This window comes from Hippocampus zosterae, chromosome 9, assembly GCF_025434085.1.
Source record: "Hippocampus zosterae strain Florida chromosome 9, ASM2543408v3, whole genome shotgun sequence".
Taxonomy (NCBI): Eukaryota; Metazoa; Chordata; class Actinopteri; order Syngnathiformes; family Syngnathidae; genus Hippocampus; species Hippocampus zosterae.
The window spans coordinates 14,068,173-14,084,233 of record NC_067459.1 but is presented as its reverse complement, the minus strand read 5'-3'; the positions used below and the strand labels follow the sequence as shown (position 1 = coordinate 14,084,233).

The following is a 16,061-nucleotide window of genomic DNA, read 5'->3' as shown; positions in this document are numbered from 1 at the left end:
TTGCCACAATTTACACAAACCTTTGATTTGTGACAAGGCATACTATTTGGACAGCCAGCCATAGCTTTGGGTGTGCTCGATTTAATAACTCAGTTCACAGCTGTCCCTGCTTGGCCTTTCGACGTTGCACAAGATAGTCAAAATGGAAACATCGCCGCAGACAAGGATCCAAATTAAACCTACCCAGGGCCAATCGTTTGCGGTCACGTGGCACGGAAAAACAAACGCGCGGTAGTTCATCAAACGATACAAGCAAGTAACGGAGTGAACTTTATTTCGCAATAGTGGCTATAGAATTCTCCGTTTAAATGACTACCTGTGTCAATGTTGCATGTTATTCTTTCAAACGCCGCACCATGGACCTATAGTCGTGTGCAGTAGATTCTTGCCAATAATGGAAAAAGAACACCGACTACAAAAACGCAAATTACACAACGTCAGATTTAGTGTCGATACCAAAGGGTGTGCAGTTCAAAGCATTTCTGTCCCAAAAAGCGTTGGATACAGTTGGGACAAATGCGGAAGAATTTACGAGCTTAGAATAAGGTGAAACATTTCTTACATTTCCATTTTTCTACTTCAATATATTACAGTGTTTGTGTACCGTCTTTAATCTCTACAGACATTTGGCAAGAAAGTTCCTAAAAATATGGCGGCAGAACACCTTTGGTCGGATCCTCCCTCATAAAGCCAAGTACCAATTTTAGCAATTTAAGTTGCATGCCAAGAGTAATAAATTCTGGGCATTGTTGAATCGTGCAAAATGTCCATTCTGTTTGTTTTCATGTACAGGTGTCATTATGACAGTGTGCTGCTGAGAAAAGCATTTGAGGGGTGGACAGCGGAGTGGTGGGCTTCTGGGAGGGAGTGGAGTCTTTCAGTACGTGCTGAGTGTCATTACAGGTCGGTTCTTGAGACATTTACGTTACATAACGCGTCAAGATGATCTTGAAATGAGGTGTCTTTCTTCAAGGTATTATCTGCTCTTCATGACATTTCGAAGATGGCAAACATTTATCTCACTGCAAGTGGAAAAGAAGAGCAAAGTGAACAAAGCTCAAGCATTCGGTATGTCTTTGATGGATACAATTCAGAGAATGGATCGTTCAATTTGTAGCATTTTCAAATGACTATTGTATTGGTGTTGACCAGCTGACAGGCGGCGGGTGCGTCAGATTTGGGACAAGTGGGAGCTTTTCATCCAAATACGTCGACTGAAAAACAAAGCACTTCAGATAGCTCAAGAGCAACACAGGGGCACAATCCTGCAGTATGTCACGATGCACTGTTCCGTGGGGTTTCATTTTTAATAACAAATTGTATTCTTTAACTCATGCAGGTCAGCTTGGTGCTTGTGGCAGGCGAGGCTTCAAGAGCATCGAAACATTTCCACTATGGAGGACCAAACCTTGAAGCACGCTGCAGTGACTATACAGAGCAGGGTGAATATTTACCATTTCTGTCCATGTTTGTCTTGATGGATTTGGGCACTGAAGGATTTGTGTGATGTTGCCATTGGACACCACCACCACAATGGATATGACGTAAAAACAGCCCAGATGTGACTGGAGAGTACACTTTCAGCTTTAATTTAAGATTTCACATAAATATGACCTTTCCATTCGGAAATTATACCCATTGCAAGGACAATGTATGAATTTTATTTCAAATCCACTCTGGTGGGGTAAAAAGGGACAAATGACAAAAAAACACTTGTTTGTGGTCACATAAATTGTCCTATCTTTTGTCAAATAATTTTCTTCAGTCGAATGAGCTGCACTCTACTGCTTGTTCACAGATAGAGAAAGAATCCAAAGCTTCTCTTCACTTCAACAACGGGATGCAAAAGAAATCATTAACCAAGTGGCAAGGTTTTGTTTCCAGACGTCAGCACAAGAAAGCCTTACAAGGTTATCAAGGAGACATTGTTTACAGTTTTCATTTAAGGATTTCACGCTCATCTGTCACTCACTCGGTCATTCAGCTATCGCCCACGTTCACCTGATGAGGTTGAGCTGGAGAGTGTGGAGGAGCGAGTGGCATCGCAAACAGGGAAAAGAGGAGTGTTTGCAAGGCACTGGGCAGCTGGCGAGTCGGCTATCTCAGTGCAGAGTCCCGCAACGTTGGAAGGCGTGTATCCTCTTTTAAAATTAGTATTTGCTTTTATACTAGCTTCAACCTACCAACACTTTTAGATTCTTGAGCTCTTCAGCAGATGTGATACACAGCAAAGAAAAGGCAGACAGAGGCCAGATAGCAAGTCAACACTACCACCAGCGCCTACAGGTCGCATTAGAAGTTAAGCCAACGTCATCGAGTAGTGTGTGTCCTGTACCGATGACTCTCTGTTCTACTTGCAGCGTGCTGTATTTCAAGTGCTTTCTCAAAACGTGTCCAAAAACAGAGCTAAACGGCTGAACAAAAATACAGCTGTCCAGCATCATAACCAGACTGTAAGTGTTCGACTCTTTGCACTACTTAACTGCACTCATCAGATTAAGCAGGCTTTTTTTTTTGTTTTGGACAATCTAATGAGATGTCGTTTTATGCCACATGTGCCTAAGAATATTAGAAAAATGTCTCAGAATGACCGCATACCACATTTACAATAAGCAGCATACAATATTCGGGAACTCATACCTCTGTTGGGTCCAAAAAAAAGTGAATAATTACCGTAATCATATCTGACTATCTCTCACAGCACTTGTGTGCCATAGCGCAATGGTTGGGAATTGCTGATTTAAATACATGTTGTGTTGTTGTATTTTAAATAGGTCCAAAATAGGCATTGGAGGCTGTGGAAAGACCGACTGGAGGAGGCTGAAGATAAACGTCTACAAGCCTTGACAGGCATGGCACAGAAAAACTACAGGTGCTATCAAGTTGTCTTTTTTTCAAGTGCCATTTGGTGTAAACGTGCTTAATTCACTTCTGGCTCCCCCCCTTGTAGAACGTACCTGTTGAGTCGCACTTTTGACCACTGGAGGCGGAAACTTGCACAGCAAAGACACATTCAGGTCTTTAATGTTGAACATAGACATATTGTAGAATAGTCTTTTTCCAAACCTTTCCTGCGTTGCATATCCTGTTCAGGGACACGGAGAGCTAGATGCTGGAGAGATGTTAGTCTTTTTCCTGGGTACTATCGAGCGGTCAAGGCACAGTTTATCGGATGTTCATGTGCTGTTGTGCAGGAGCTGGAGTGGAGAGCTGAGGTTTGGTTTGCAGAGCACTGTTTGGCTCATTATTTCAACTCCTGGTGTGAGTATATTCTGCAGAGAAGAGCAAAGAAAGCCCGGAGTCAGAAGGCAGACGTCTATAATAAGTGAGCATGATTCCTCAATGTTCTCACACTATTAATATTGTCCAGTGTGCAAAAATTATTTGCCACGCCCTTTTTGTCTTCAGGCAGCGGCTCTGCACTTGGGTGCTGGGCACCTTGCGGGAAAGGTCAGACCAACACAAGGATGAAATGCTGTTGCTGCGAATAGTATGTTGTCACTTTTCGTAATGTTATAAACCACTCAAACCATCTGACCTGCCAACGCTTACTGAGCATTGGAGTGTGAACATTACTGTGAAACATCGCAGCCAATCTTGAGTTGTTGTTTTCCACAGGCCATTCTTCATGAAGAGCAGAGTCACGTGCAGAGAGCCTGGGCTCGATGGAGGCAACGGACAGAGCAGCAGAAGCGAGAAGAGAAGGGGAAGCAGCAGGTGCAAGGAGATCAGTACCAGGACAGGCTTCCTCACACCCCTTTAGCACAGCAAAAAGATACCAGTCCTCGGGTACAGGCCAGGTGAGGCAAAGTAGACGAAAAAGGCAGGGAATTACCGATTTATTTGATTACCGGAAGCATAATGGCGCCACATGTATCAGTTTGTTCTTTGTTCATGTTTTGTGTGTTATATTTGTTGCTTTCAGTCCCCTATGCCCGTACAAAGTTGGGTTAAAAAGCTTTTGTTTACTCTGCTCTTTACGCCTGGAATATGCTACTACACCCCCTTTAAACAATGCAGTGCACAAACAAGTTCTTGTTTGAAATAAAATCATAATTAAAATCATAATGATTGATAATTATTCTTTTCACACCAGGACTAATGAGCAGCAGGCTGGTCGTCAGGACGATCTTCACTGCATGAGATGGGCGTTGGATAGCTGGAAAAAGGTGCCTGTCCTCTTCACTGTTGCTCCATCTTTTTTTGCATTTCTATAATGTGAAAAGAAGTGGGGTGTGGGGGGGGGGGGGGTAACAGCTCATATCAAGCTCAGTGATCTACAGTACTTGTGGTGAAATGACATATGTGCAACGTGTTTCAGTTTGTCCAGAGACAGAAATTTCAGCAATGCCACGAAAAAGAAATTGCCAAGCACAGCCTTTGGAAGGTATAAGCAACACACAAATAACAATAACAGAATGAATCGGTTTCAGCGCCAAAGGCACTTTATAGACAATGAGAGCAAATGTAAGAACAATATGCACATTATGCTCTGAGAACGATACTCATGCACCCTTTTAAATCTACACTGTCAAAGACCGATTCATTTAACAGTATATTTATATCAGTGCAATTGTACGCCCTCCACAATGAATACAGTATATTCTTAAATTAGTACCTATTAATTGAGTATTATTATATTTGCAAAGGGTTGATTTTTAATACAGCTTTTATATTAGATCTAGATTTTGTGTGCTGGTGTACCAAATATTGTGTCTTATGTATGACCCAAACGTTATTATTATTATTTTTTTAACTCTGCCAACAGCTCCAGTACAGACTCGAAATGTCAGATCCGACTGAGCGAGCACTCTGGCATTGGGCCCTTACGCTTCAAGCCAAGGTATCACCTCCCTGCTTCATCCCTTCTTGTACTAAACGTGAGCGCAGGATGCAGGAGGACAGTTGTCTCAATGTGGTGTTTGGGAACTTGCCTCAGGCACTGTACGGGTGGAGGCTATGGGTCACAGAAAAGCGCAGGAAGAAAGTGGAGGCATCGAAACCTGCTCAGGTGAACAAAGCCAACCCCTTGGAGGTGCACTGTACTATGACTATTGATTGGCCTACTATGCCCAAAACCAGGCATGGAGAGAAGAAACAAAGTGTGCAATGTCTGACCACCATCACAAGAGAAAAGCGTTCACCGGGGCTGAAAGATCTTTCAATCCAGGCAAGAATAAAACACACGGAAAAAGAAATGAGGATGTGTCAATTCGGATGCAATTGTTCCAACAAAAAGGGTCATTTCGGTGGCACAATAACAAAGTTATGTGTAAAGTCAAGCCTGGTGATGACGGAAACTCAAAATACAGCATTTTAAAAAGAATAACTGCAATGTATCAAAAGTATTGCAACAAGAAGGTGCATTTGTGACACCTCTTATACTGTTTGTTTGTCTATCACTAGGGGAGCTGCTGCAGAGGGAACGAGTAGGCACAGAAAAAGCCCAGAAGCATTACGACTCCAATTTGCTGAGTAAAGCGTTGAGAGAATGGAAAAAGCATCATCACACATGTCTCAAATATAAGGTAACTTTCCCAGCAACTTGTACCCATGGGAGTATTCAGTACCGCATCACAATACAGTGATGTCGCAGGTGATGAAACGACAAGGAATCTTGTTGCTGAGACTGAAGATGTACCAGACCTACTTTGTACTCTGGAGGAGGAAGGTAACTGACTAATTTTACACTTGGAGTCAACTATATGCAGGTATATATATTTTTTAACTATAAATGCTACAGTCAAGGCTATTAATTTCCAAAACATAAATTTCCTTGACATTGTTTCCTGTGGAAAAAAATTAAGACGATAAGACTATTATTAATGCAGTCACTATGCTCACTCACTGCCAACTTGGCCTGCACTTCCACCGTGATCCAGTACAAGATGTGATCAAGAAGTCAAGTAAACAATGTAACAAAATGATTGCAAAATTTATTACACGTGACAATTTGACATTTTGGTACAGATTTGAGCAATGATCGTGGAAGGTGACACACGCGATTTGCTTTTGAGGGCCAAATAAAATGCCGTCGCGGGCCAAATCTTGCCCCCGGGCCTTGAGTTTGACCCTTGGGACCTAGAAAACCAAACGTGGTTCTTAAACACATGTTAGCCCACCCTTGACTTATTTGCAGCGCAGTTGTACAAACACTGTCACCCAAGATCACGATTGGAAGCCTATCGTTCAGCCAATATCTCTCTGGCAGTGTTGACCAAGGCTTGCTGTTTTTACCAGTGCAAAGGAGGTTTTAGTATTGCTGTTGGTTAGGCAACATTTTTCATACAGCACTTGTTGGCGCATTAATATTATTGTGCAAGTGTACCTAAACTTGTGTGTGTGTGTGTGTATGTGTGTGTGTGTGTGTGCATAGTTCCTGTTGAAAGTCAAGGTGTCCGTGCAGACAGAGCAGGCCCTCTGGCATTGGGCCCTCACTCTTCAAGCCAAGGTACCACCCGTCTTCTTCCTGCTTTAAAACTTCATCTGTTCGAGTGGTTTTTTTTGTTTTTTGTTTTTTTTGAAAATTGCCGCAGGTGTTGTATGCATGGAGGCTGTGGGTCACTGCACAGCGCCGAAAGAAGACAGAGGCATGGGAAGCTGCTCAAGTGGACAAAGATGAGTCACAAAGTGCGGTTGCAACGTACAGTCAACGCATGAATAGCATCTGGGGATTGGCTGAGCCTGGAATGAAGAGAGATGAAGAACGGGTGCGTTTATGTTCATATTTATTTTTTTTCAACTAACTGCCCCCCTTTCAACCAGTCTTCTTCTTTTCTGTAGCAAAGTCTCTTTATTCAGAGGATGGTGAAGTGTTGTGCCATGAAGTGGAAGCAGCGGGCTCTCTGCAAAGCACCAAAAACCACAGTGACCTTCCCTTGTTCAGATTTGAAATCTGGGAAATGTGACACAGATGACAGTGAGCCGTGAGTGCATAGCAGCCCTTAAATGGTTCTATTTTTTTTTTCTTTAACAAATGTATGCATTTTGCCTTTTCCTCTCAAGAATGCATCCTTTCGTACGACGCCAGCCTCGACGCTGCGAGGAAGTGTTTGCGCCCTCACTGAAAGCATTACCGTATGATAAGTATGACATACTTCTTTCAGATCAGATTTTTTTTAATAAGATGTTTCCTATTTTGAATTGTAAATAATTTAGGCAGGTTTAGCTCTACAGCATGTGCGTGTAGAACTCAGCACTAATATACAGAAATACAATATATCAGTGTGAGCTACATCATCTGGAGCATTTATCATATTTATCTAATTACAAGACCGAATTTTTTAATAAGCTCATCATACTCAAGATCCTGAAAAGTGCTTGATCCATGTAATTATTTACGATTCATCTAGGCAGTAAATGCTTTTGTCTCTTTTGTTCAGCTGCCAAACATCTGCTGGAGTAGACGCACAACTTGGGCAGCGCATTTCTTCATTACAGACAGATCTTGCGCTGTCATCCTCATCCATCCATCAGCCTTCCATCCCTGTTGACACCGCGTGCCTAAGCGGAGACGTGCGCCATGGGTCGCCCCAGAAATCTCCAGCTCCCATCCTGGACCCGCCTCAGACACCGTGTGAGCTGCTCTTACCACCCGCCGCTTTCATCAGCACAGAAAACAAGGTAATAATCGTCACTTGGACTTTGATGCATGAATTCATCACCAAGTCATCCGCCTTCTATTTGTTGTTCATGTCCAAGACGGGACGTGCCAACATCTCCAGCCCAATAGCAGAACGGAGTTTCGAACATTTTTCATCAACACCTTTAGGTACATCGAAAGTGACTTTCCACTCTCTGGCTTATATAAATTCTAAAAAAAATGTTGTGGCTTTTCTTCAAGAGATACACCCAAGAGAACCGAATGGAGAGTCGGCAAATGATGCAACTTCATCGCTAATGAAGGAGCTCATGAGCATCCAGCAGGACATGAATAGCTTCCAGCAGGACAGGAAGCAGCTCAGGTCAGCGCACAAGAACCTCATTTGTCATGCTTTTCTATTTTCATGGACTTTGTTGTTTACTGGAGGCTTTTTGGCTGCTCAGACTCTGGCAGAGAATGAAAGACGTTTTGCAGAGTTGGCTACAAACCAGTGGAAAAGATCAGGAAATGGATAAAAATGCGGTTTGCCAAGAGGTGAAGGAGGTAAGGGAAGACTTGTTGGTTATTCCACACTCAATTACCAAACGTTCCCTCTCACTTTATGATTTGCGTGTTGACAGCTGGAAGAGCGCATCGAGAAATTGTCCTGTGACCTGGAAACTCGAAGGCTGACAATGCGATTTCATGCAGAAAGGCTCCAACATTTACAAGCCGTCCTCGACCGCTCAGGATTTTCTTCTCTTTATCGGCAGGTGCAGATGTAAACGTAACACTTTACACAATGACTGCAAGTGGTTTAGTCTCCTCAAGCCATCCTTCTGCAATTAACATAAGGTCAATTCATTGTAGTGTATTCCTTTTCTCCCACAATTTACTGCACACGTCTGATTTTTTGGGGCGGGGTCACGTTGTCCAGGAATCTCAGGGATTTTATTATTTCAATGTCCGGCTGTAGATTTTGTAGACTGAGTGCACTGGAATATAAAGTTCCACATGTACTGGACATCCTTATAATGAACAAAGTTAAATTCCAGCATGTATTTTTGGAGTATCGATTTTAAAAAAAAAATGTCTCTTAAATATTTCAGATAGGTTTCTTTCCAATTGTGATTGACATGGATTTGCTAAAAATGTCATATTTTTGTTTACCAGTGAATAAAAGCAAGCAGAGCAGCCATCTTCTGTGTGTGTGACTTCTGTTGCAGGATTCCATTCTATTTCTTAAACACAATAAATCCCCAAATTAGTTTTTTTCAGACACAAACATATTTCATCAGTCAATAGAATTATCGTTACCATCAGTTGATTTCTTTTTGTTCCTTAACCTCTTAGGAACTTCACATAGCTCTCAACTTCATAACGGACTTGTTTGTAATTTCCCCATTGCGGGACAAATAAGGATATCTTAAATGAAAACATGTTATTGTGAAACTAAATGACATATCATGCTGCTTTAAATGCCATGCGCGTGAGGTTTTGAGTGCTTATTAGAATTCAACTCGCACTGTGAAATTGGTAATGCAGCATTCTTTTCATTCATGACAACTTTCGGAGAATGAAGCACATTAAATTCAAATGTTTTCACGGCATTCCCTCAAAGCTTGAAGTGGGTGTTGTCTTGTTTCCCACTGTTGCTAAATGTTTCCACTTGCGTGAGAAAAAAACTTTCAGGATTTACTGTGCGGTTGATGTTGCCCAGTTGTGTTTCTGTTTTCTCTGTTACACCCTGTGCCTTTTGTACCTTGAATGCTTTGGGCATGCAATGCAGGAATCTCAAGATCTTTTTGTTTAGGAAGACGTAAACAGTCCTGTGCAGAGCAGCCTGACCATAGGACACAATGAGGGGGATTTATGTCGTCTTGCTGTGTTTCTTTTTTTTCTCCTGTGCCTCAAGTAAGTGTTGAAGTGTTGTCCATATTGTTTCCCCAACTACTGCTAACATGCATATGTTGTGGGATAGGTGGTTTGACTGCAATGTTCAACATCTGGTTTATTTTTTGACTGCATCATTGAATAGTTTGGAGCCATCGAGGTGTCACGAAAACTGATCACAACAGTCAACATCTGACTTTCATTCCTTTTGACTCAAAAGTCTTCCTTGCGTATCAGCTAAGAAGATGCGCTGGTGCACAGTGTCCCATCCTGAACAGAGGAAGTGTGCGGAGTTGGCTAAAGCCTTGGTGGCTGTGTTGCCTCCAGCCTCTGTCAATGCTTTTGCCAGACTTTCTTGCATCCATGCATCCAGCGTGACCGACTGCATCAACAGAGTCACGGTGAGCCATGACAATGGAAACATTGTAAAGTTGGATCTGTTTTAAAATAATTCAAACGTATACGTAAGTAATTTACAGGAGTTGTACAGCTGAGCCGCTTAAAGTCAACCATGTTCTGTTTTAACTCATTCACTCCCAAAGAGTTTGCATGTTCTCCCCGGGCCTGCGTGGGTTTTCTCCGGGTGCTCCGGTTTCCTCCCACATTCCAAAAATATGCATAGCAGGCTGATTGAACACTCTAAGTTCAAGGAGTGAGTGTGAGCGTGGATGGTTGTTCGTCTATGTGTGCCCTGCGATTGGCTGGCAACCGATTCAGGGTGTCCCCCGCCTACTGCCCGGAGACGGCTGGGATGGGCTCCAGCACGCCCCGCGACCCTAGTGAGGATCAAGCGGTATGGAAGATGAATGAATGACTCCCAAAGACATTTTTTTATGTCTTTTCTTTTTTCAATTTTTTTATTGTGATTTCACAGGTCCATACAGTCAATGAAAGAACAAAGCATACAATTCCTTTATACATCTGATCTTACACTAGAGTAGCTCAATTTAAAATAACCAGGACTGAGTAAGCAATACATCACGTTTAAGGACCAAAAAAAGTGTATAACTATTCATTCATTCATTCATTCATTTTCCTAAGCGCTTGATCCTCACTAGGGTCGCGGGGGGCGCCGGAGCCCATCCCAGCCGCCTCCGGGCAGTAGGCGGGGGACACCCTGAATCGGTTGCCAGCCAATCGCAGGGCACACATAGACGAACAACCATCCACGCTCACACTCACACCTAGGGACAATTTAGAGTGTTCAATCAGCCTGCCACGCATGTTTTTGGAATGTGGGAGGAAACCGGAGCACCCGGAGAAAACCCACGCAGACCCGGGGAGAACATGCAAACTCCACACAGAGAGGCCGCAGCTGGAATCGAACCCGGTACCTCTGCACTGTGAAGCCGACGTGCTAACCACTGGACTACCGGGCCGCCGAGTATAACTATATAACCATTTTTTAACTATAGTAAAATGAAAACGAACAACAAAAACGAAGTGGGGTAAACTTCTCTGACTCATTACGCTTTCTATTAAAGACTCAAATAAAACAGAGCAGAGTAAAGGGGGGCACAGAAGTCGACTTTAAACAAATGATGGTTGTACTGGCATGATATACTTTATCCATCTTTCCCATCTGTTCAAAAAAAGTTTCCTGTTTTAATCTCAAAGCAAAGGTAATCCTCTCCATTTTAAACATATCATAGATTATGTCGATCCATTCTTCAACAGTAGGTTTTGCAGGTTTGAACCACTTTCTTGTAATAGCTTTTCTGCTAGTGGCACTTAGGATCTGAAATAAATATTTAACATTATTAGAAACGCTTTCTGATGTAATGGCCCCTAAGTATAACGACTCAAATTTAAATTGGATGTCCATATGAAAAACACTCTGTAGAACCTTTTGTACCTCCTGCCAAAACGGCACCAATGATGTACAGCACCAAAATATATGAAAATGCTTTGCTTCAAGGCATCCACATTGCCGCCAGCATGCAGAAGAATTCATGTAGTGCCTCTTTTGAGCTGGGGTGACGAAAAATCTTATTAGCGTTTTCCAGCAAAACTCTTTTATATGTCTTTTCAGACTTGGTTTATAATTAACTGGTACTGAATAAATTCAAATCAAACAATTTGTGCATTCAGGCCAACCGTGCAGACTTGGTGACTCTCGACGCAGGAGATGTTTACTCTGCGCTAAAGGAATTTGACCTCACAGCTGTCGCCAAGGAGATATACAGCGATGGTAATTTTATGCTACTTTTTGGGACGTTTCCTCATCGTACAACCATTTGGTCCGGTTTTGATGTCTTGTGGCTCGCAGGAAGCTGTGTTTTGTCTGTGGCAGTGGTGAGAAACGGCAGCTTGGCCATGAGGTCCCTGCGCGGTCTCAGGAGCTGTCACAGTGGGCTCCGATGGACGGCAGGGTGGAGTCTTCCACTTGGGTTCCTGCTGTCCCGCAACTACTTGAGCTGGTCAAAGGAAAGGCCACTAACACAGGGTGATGAAAAAGATTCAAATCTGGCATTGCCAACCCTTGCGACGACCGGAGAGAGAGCTCCTTCAAGCATAATCACAGATGTCACTTACAGTCCTTAGTTCCCCTGTAACTTAAGGCAAATTGGACACTTTTGTGCCTACAACTGGGGATGAGCTGTTAATTGATGCTTTGACTTATTTTTTCCCCCCAAACGGGCAGAGGTAAGCAGTTTTTTCAATGCCAGCTGTGTTCCCGGATCTGCGGCCATGGCGCCACATCTGTGCGCTTTGTGCCAAGGCCAAAAGTCCTACATACGGCAAAAGAACTATCACTGTGAGACATCGCACAGCGAACCCTTCTACAACAGCCACGGTGCCCTCAGGTCACAATCTTTTAAGATCGGTTCTTTGACTTTGGGCATGGATGGATGTCGAGAGATAGACAGATGCGTGTGACACTCCTTTTTTTCTGTGCCACAGATGTCTCAGCAGCGGTGCAGGGGATGTTGCATTTGTGGACCATGTAGCACTTGAAACTATTGAAAGTAAGTGTTGATTAAGTAATACTTTCTCAACATAAACTTCCTGGTAATCCATTTTTTCCCGTCAGACAGTGAGAGGGACAATTTGAGATTACTGTGCACAGATGGCACACAAGCTCCACTCAGCCACTACAACGCATGCCATCTGGGCCGCGGTCCAGGAGCGGCCGTGGTCACCCGAATGAGCGTTCGCAAGGTGGCCCGCAAATTTCTGCATACGCTGCAGGTACAATATGTTTTTGGAGTCTACAATGAGCCTTGCATGTTTTTTAAATTCGGTAGGAGGGGCCCGCAGCCTAAATTGCGTGATCTATAGCAGAAACCTACATACTACTTTTAACAGTATACAAAACTCTCCTTGTCAATATGAAAAAAGTCTTAATCATTGTAAAATGGAATAAGATGTGTTGTTTTTTTTTACACCAACGCTATTTTGTAATCCCTTACTTAGATGCTGTTTGGTCATAAAGGCCGAGAGAGGCATCGCTTCCAACTCTTCAATTCATCCCCTTTTGGGGAAAGGGATCTTCTTTTCAAAGATGCCACAGCCGAACTTGCTGCTCTGCCAGATGGCGCTGACGTCAATCAGGTGTTAGGACTGGGTTATGTTGCGCTGCTCAAAAGTCTTGGACATGAAGGTGCTAATGGGTGTTGTGTTTCCATGTTTACTATCCGTGTAACTTGACTGACCCTATGTGTGTTTGTGGGCAGGAAGCACACTGGAGGACAGTGTTGTGCGGTGGTGCTGCATCAGCCACAAAGAGCAGATCAAATGTGAGCAATGGGCTCTGAGTATACAGTCAGACCCGCTGGTGTGTGTGAGAGCGGCCTCCATGCGCCACTGCGTGGAGAAAATTAAGGTCAGTAAAGCAGTTTGAAAACCGAATGAATGAATAAGGTTAGGGGTGGTCCAGTGATTCGCGCATCGACCTCACAGTGCAGCAACCAAAATATGATGTGCAAATTCCACTCAATGTTTTCTACTTTTGTGGACAGAGGGATGAAGTGGACGCCGTCTCTCTTGATGCAACCCATGTCTTCATTGCAGGAAAATGTGGCCTCGTCCCAGTAGTAACTGAATATTATGCTGAAGGTACATTGGTATTTCCATGTTCCTCTAATTATATACTACAAAAGCATGCTTTTCATTTACAAAGTGTCATAGAAATGTGTTGCCTCTGACACTTTCACACATGTCAGAATGATTGTGGGTGTTTTCTCTCACTAAAGAATGTGTGGCACCTGAGGTATCGGCCGAGGGAAACGTACACGGTAAGATCCACAGTCTGAACGACTTGAAGCAGACCGGTCATAGAAAAATCTTGCGTATGTCTGTGCTCAGTGTTGCCCTCAGTTGTGGGGGTGGCAGTATCAAAGCGGTCCAGCAGGAGCGTCGCCATGGGCAACCTTGCCGGTCGTCGTTCCTGTCACGGTCACATGTACAGCCCCGCAGGGTGGCTGCTGCCGCACGCGCACACACTCAGCCGGGAGCTCAACAGCAGCAGCGCAACTTGTGATCCAAACCAAGGTGCTGTCTAATTCGTTAGCTAATTTGCTCACTCACTGCCACGGGAACTTCTTTAATCTTGTGACGTTTGGACTTTCAACTCTACCCTTTCCGCTTGGGCAGTGTACAGCGACGTGTTTTGGAAAGGATGTCTTCCCGGTTCGGAGGGGAATCTGTGTAAAGTGTGTCTGGGAGGCACAGGGGAGGCTACAACCAAACGCTGCACTGATAACCACAATGAGCGTTACTATGGCAACATGGGAGCTTTGAGGTATGCTCTTTTCTCTTGTGACAAATATTCCGTTTTTTTTCATTCTCATGAGTTTTTAATGAATTCCACATGAGTTCGGGGAAGAAAATGCAGCTATGGTAAAAACGCGTGTCATGTGCAACTTTCTATGAGAATATTTGGGAATTTACAGGAATTACCTGGAAACGCTTGTGCAACTTTAATTAACTAATTGACTGTTTCCTGTTCATAGGTGTCTGGTCGGGGATCCCGGTGGCAAAAATTACGGCGACGTAGCCTTTCTTGAGCAGCATAACCTGAAAGACAATATTCTCCGTAAGTCACCACCATGTAGTTAGTTACTTCAGACATCAGCTCTACTCTGGTCTTTTCATCTGGCATTTCCTACGTCAGGTTTGGCTTCCTCAGGTTGGGCAGAAGGTTGGACCTCATCAGACTTCGAGCTGTTGTGTGGTGACGGCCGTCGGGTCCCATTGTCTGAGTGGGAGGGCTGTAATCTTGGAGTCATCCCGCCTAACACAGTCATGACTCGGCCGGTGCTCACGGGGCGAGTTCGCGACTTCCTCATGAAGTCTCAAGTGAGAATGCAGCCACTGATTTTCTTTTTGTTGTTGTTTTCTAATGCCTTGTCAAGGTAAATAAAATACAAGAGTACTGCGATACATACACAGCCTCAACATTAGGAACACCTGCACAAGTGCTATATAAATCTGCATCTATGATTTTTTTTCCCAGTAAACACGAAAACCTGAACCAAATACGCTACCTATATTTAATAATTTCATTTCAGGGGGAGAATCAAATCATCTGTTAAGGGTTGTAGCCGATTTTAGCAGAGGTGGCCAGGATCATGATAACACTGCTTTTTTTTGGGGGGGCGGGGGGTGAAAATGTGATTTTAGGCCATTATTTTAACAAGGGGACGATATATTGAGAGCTATGTTAAATATATTCAAATATAAAACTTTTTTAAAAATCTAGGAAATGCTGGGGGCCAATGCAAGCTCTCAGTTTAAGCTCTTTGAGTCTCATCACTATGGCGAAAGTGATCTGCTGTTCAAAGATGCGGCACGGTGTTTTGTCCGCACAAGCCACATGGATTGCCGCTCCATCCTGGGTGAGGAGTTTTACAACCGCGTGGAAGCTGCTTTCAACTGCACCCAATCTGGTACAGTAAAACACGTATTTAATATCAAATATAATGCATGATATGAACTCGACTGAATGTTAATACTAGCACATGCATTTATTTTCTTTACAGCAGACATCTTGCAGTTCTGCAGTCAGGATATGTGCAGTCCAGTCTAATGGACACTGAGAATCAATCAAATATGTTTTTATCAACCTATTTCTTTTGTGAAGTACTTCAGTGAAAGCCCAAGTCAGAAGGTACAACAAATGACAGGTAATGTTTCAATCTGGGCCCCGGATGTACTGAACCCTGCCTCTCTGCTACAGTCAGCTGGGATAGGATCCAGCACACTGGCTAACACTAATAAAGATAATTGCTATATGAATGGATCAGGTTAATTTCTATACAACATATTTTCTTCTATTTGAGAAAAGTTGTACTATATTTACAATCTGGATGAGGGATTTTGCCCATATGATGACCGTAAGTGAAACAACACAAATAACAATAAATGTACCGTATGCTGCACGTGCCAGTTACAGTAAATTACATATTTAGGAATGCGACGATGAACCGGTTCTGCCTTGTCTCGCGAACCATTTTTTGGGTGATCACATCACGCCAAGTCTGTTTGAATTCCTCTTAGAAAAATACAATCTGGCTGGTTAAAAATTGGTTTTCCTCATCTGTTTTTCGATCTATTAGTTAGATTTGATGATTTGCATGCAATA

General features: G+C 43.3%; 2 protein-coding genes across 6 annotated transcripts; both read left to right on the top strand.

The window, feature by feature from the left end:
• The first annotated feature begins 60 nt into the window (after positions 1-60).
• Positions 61-8,780, top strand: sfi1 (SFI1 centrin binding protein). Of its 3 annotated transcripts, none has more exons than XM_052075437.1 (31): positions 65-546; positions 623-694; positions 793-903; positions 974-1,068; positions 1,153-1,270; positions 1,340-1,442; positions 1,799-1,910; positions 1,985-2,134; positions 2,216-2,286; positions 2,361-2,453; positions 2,775-2,872; positions 2,951-3,017; positions 3,195-3,325; positions 3,409-3,490; positions 3,619-3,800; positions 4,097-4,169; positions 4,322-4,387; positions 4,769-4,843; positions 4,940-5,011; positions 5,083-5,170; positions 5,407-5,528; positions 5,597-5,671; positions 6,377-6,451; positions 6,537-6,710; positions 6,784-6,926; positions 7,006-7,077; positions 7,383-7,623; positions 7,702-7,771; positions 7,844-7,964; positions 8,047-8,146; positions 8,224-8,780. In XM_052075437.1, exons 1-31 carry the CDS (start codon positions 332-334, stop codon positions 8,365-8,367), a joined length of 3,411 nt encoding a protein of 1,136 aa, XP_051931397.1. In that variant the 5' UTR covers positions 65-331; the 3' UTR covers positions 8,368-8,780. The 3 variants fall into 3 exon arrangements, 2 of the variants coding, with proteins under 2 accessions (XP_051931397.1, XP_051931396.1); XM_052075436.1 differs by having other exon boundaries at positions 66-546; positions 7,006-7,086; XR_007964042.1 differs by lacking the exons at positions 7,702-7,771; positions 8,224-8,780 and having other exon boundaries at positions 61-546; positions 7,006-7,086.
• Positions 8,781-9,079: 299 nt separating this feature from the next.
• Positions 9,080-15,920, top strand: sxph (saxiphilin). 3 transcript variants are annotated; one of them, XM_052075461.1, is made up of 17 exons: positions 9,086-9,496; positions 9,713-9,876; positions 11,567-11,666; positions 11,745-11,921; positions 12,120-12,282; positions 12,380-12,444; positions 12,510-12,667; positions 12,893-13,079; positions 13,153-13,301; positions 13,438-13,534; positions 13,672-13,713; positions 13,784-13,969; positions 14,072-14,219; positions 14,431-14,513; positions 14,592-14,776; positions 15,180-15,366; positions 15,463-15,920. In XM_052075461.1, exons 1-17 carry the CDS (start codon positions 9,442-9,444, stop codon positions 15,504-15,506), a joined length of 2,190 nt encoding a protein of 729 aa, XP_051931421.1. In that variant the 5' UTR covers positions 9,086-9,441; the 3' UTR covers positions 15,507-15,920. The 3 variants fall into 3 exon arrangements, with proteins under 3 accessions (XP_051931419.1, XP_051931421.1, XP_051931420.1); XM_052075460.1 differs by having other exon boundaries at positions 9,091-9,496; positions 15,460-15,920; XM_052075459.1 differs by having other exon boundaries at positions 9,080-9,496; positions 11,567-11,921; positions 15,460-15,920.
• The last annotated feature ends 141 nt before the right edge of the window (positions 15,921-16,061 follow it).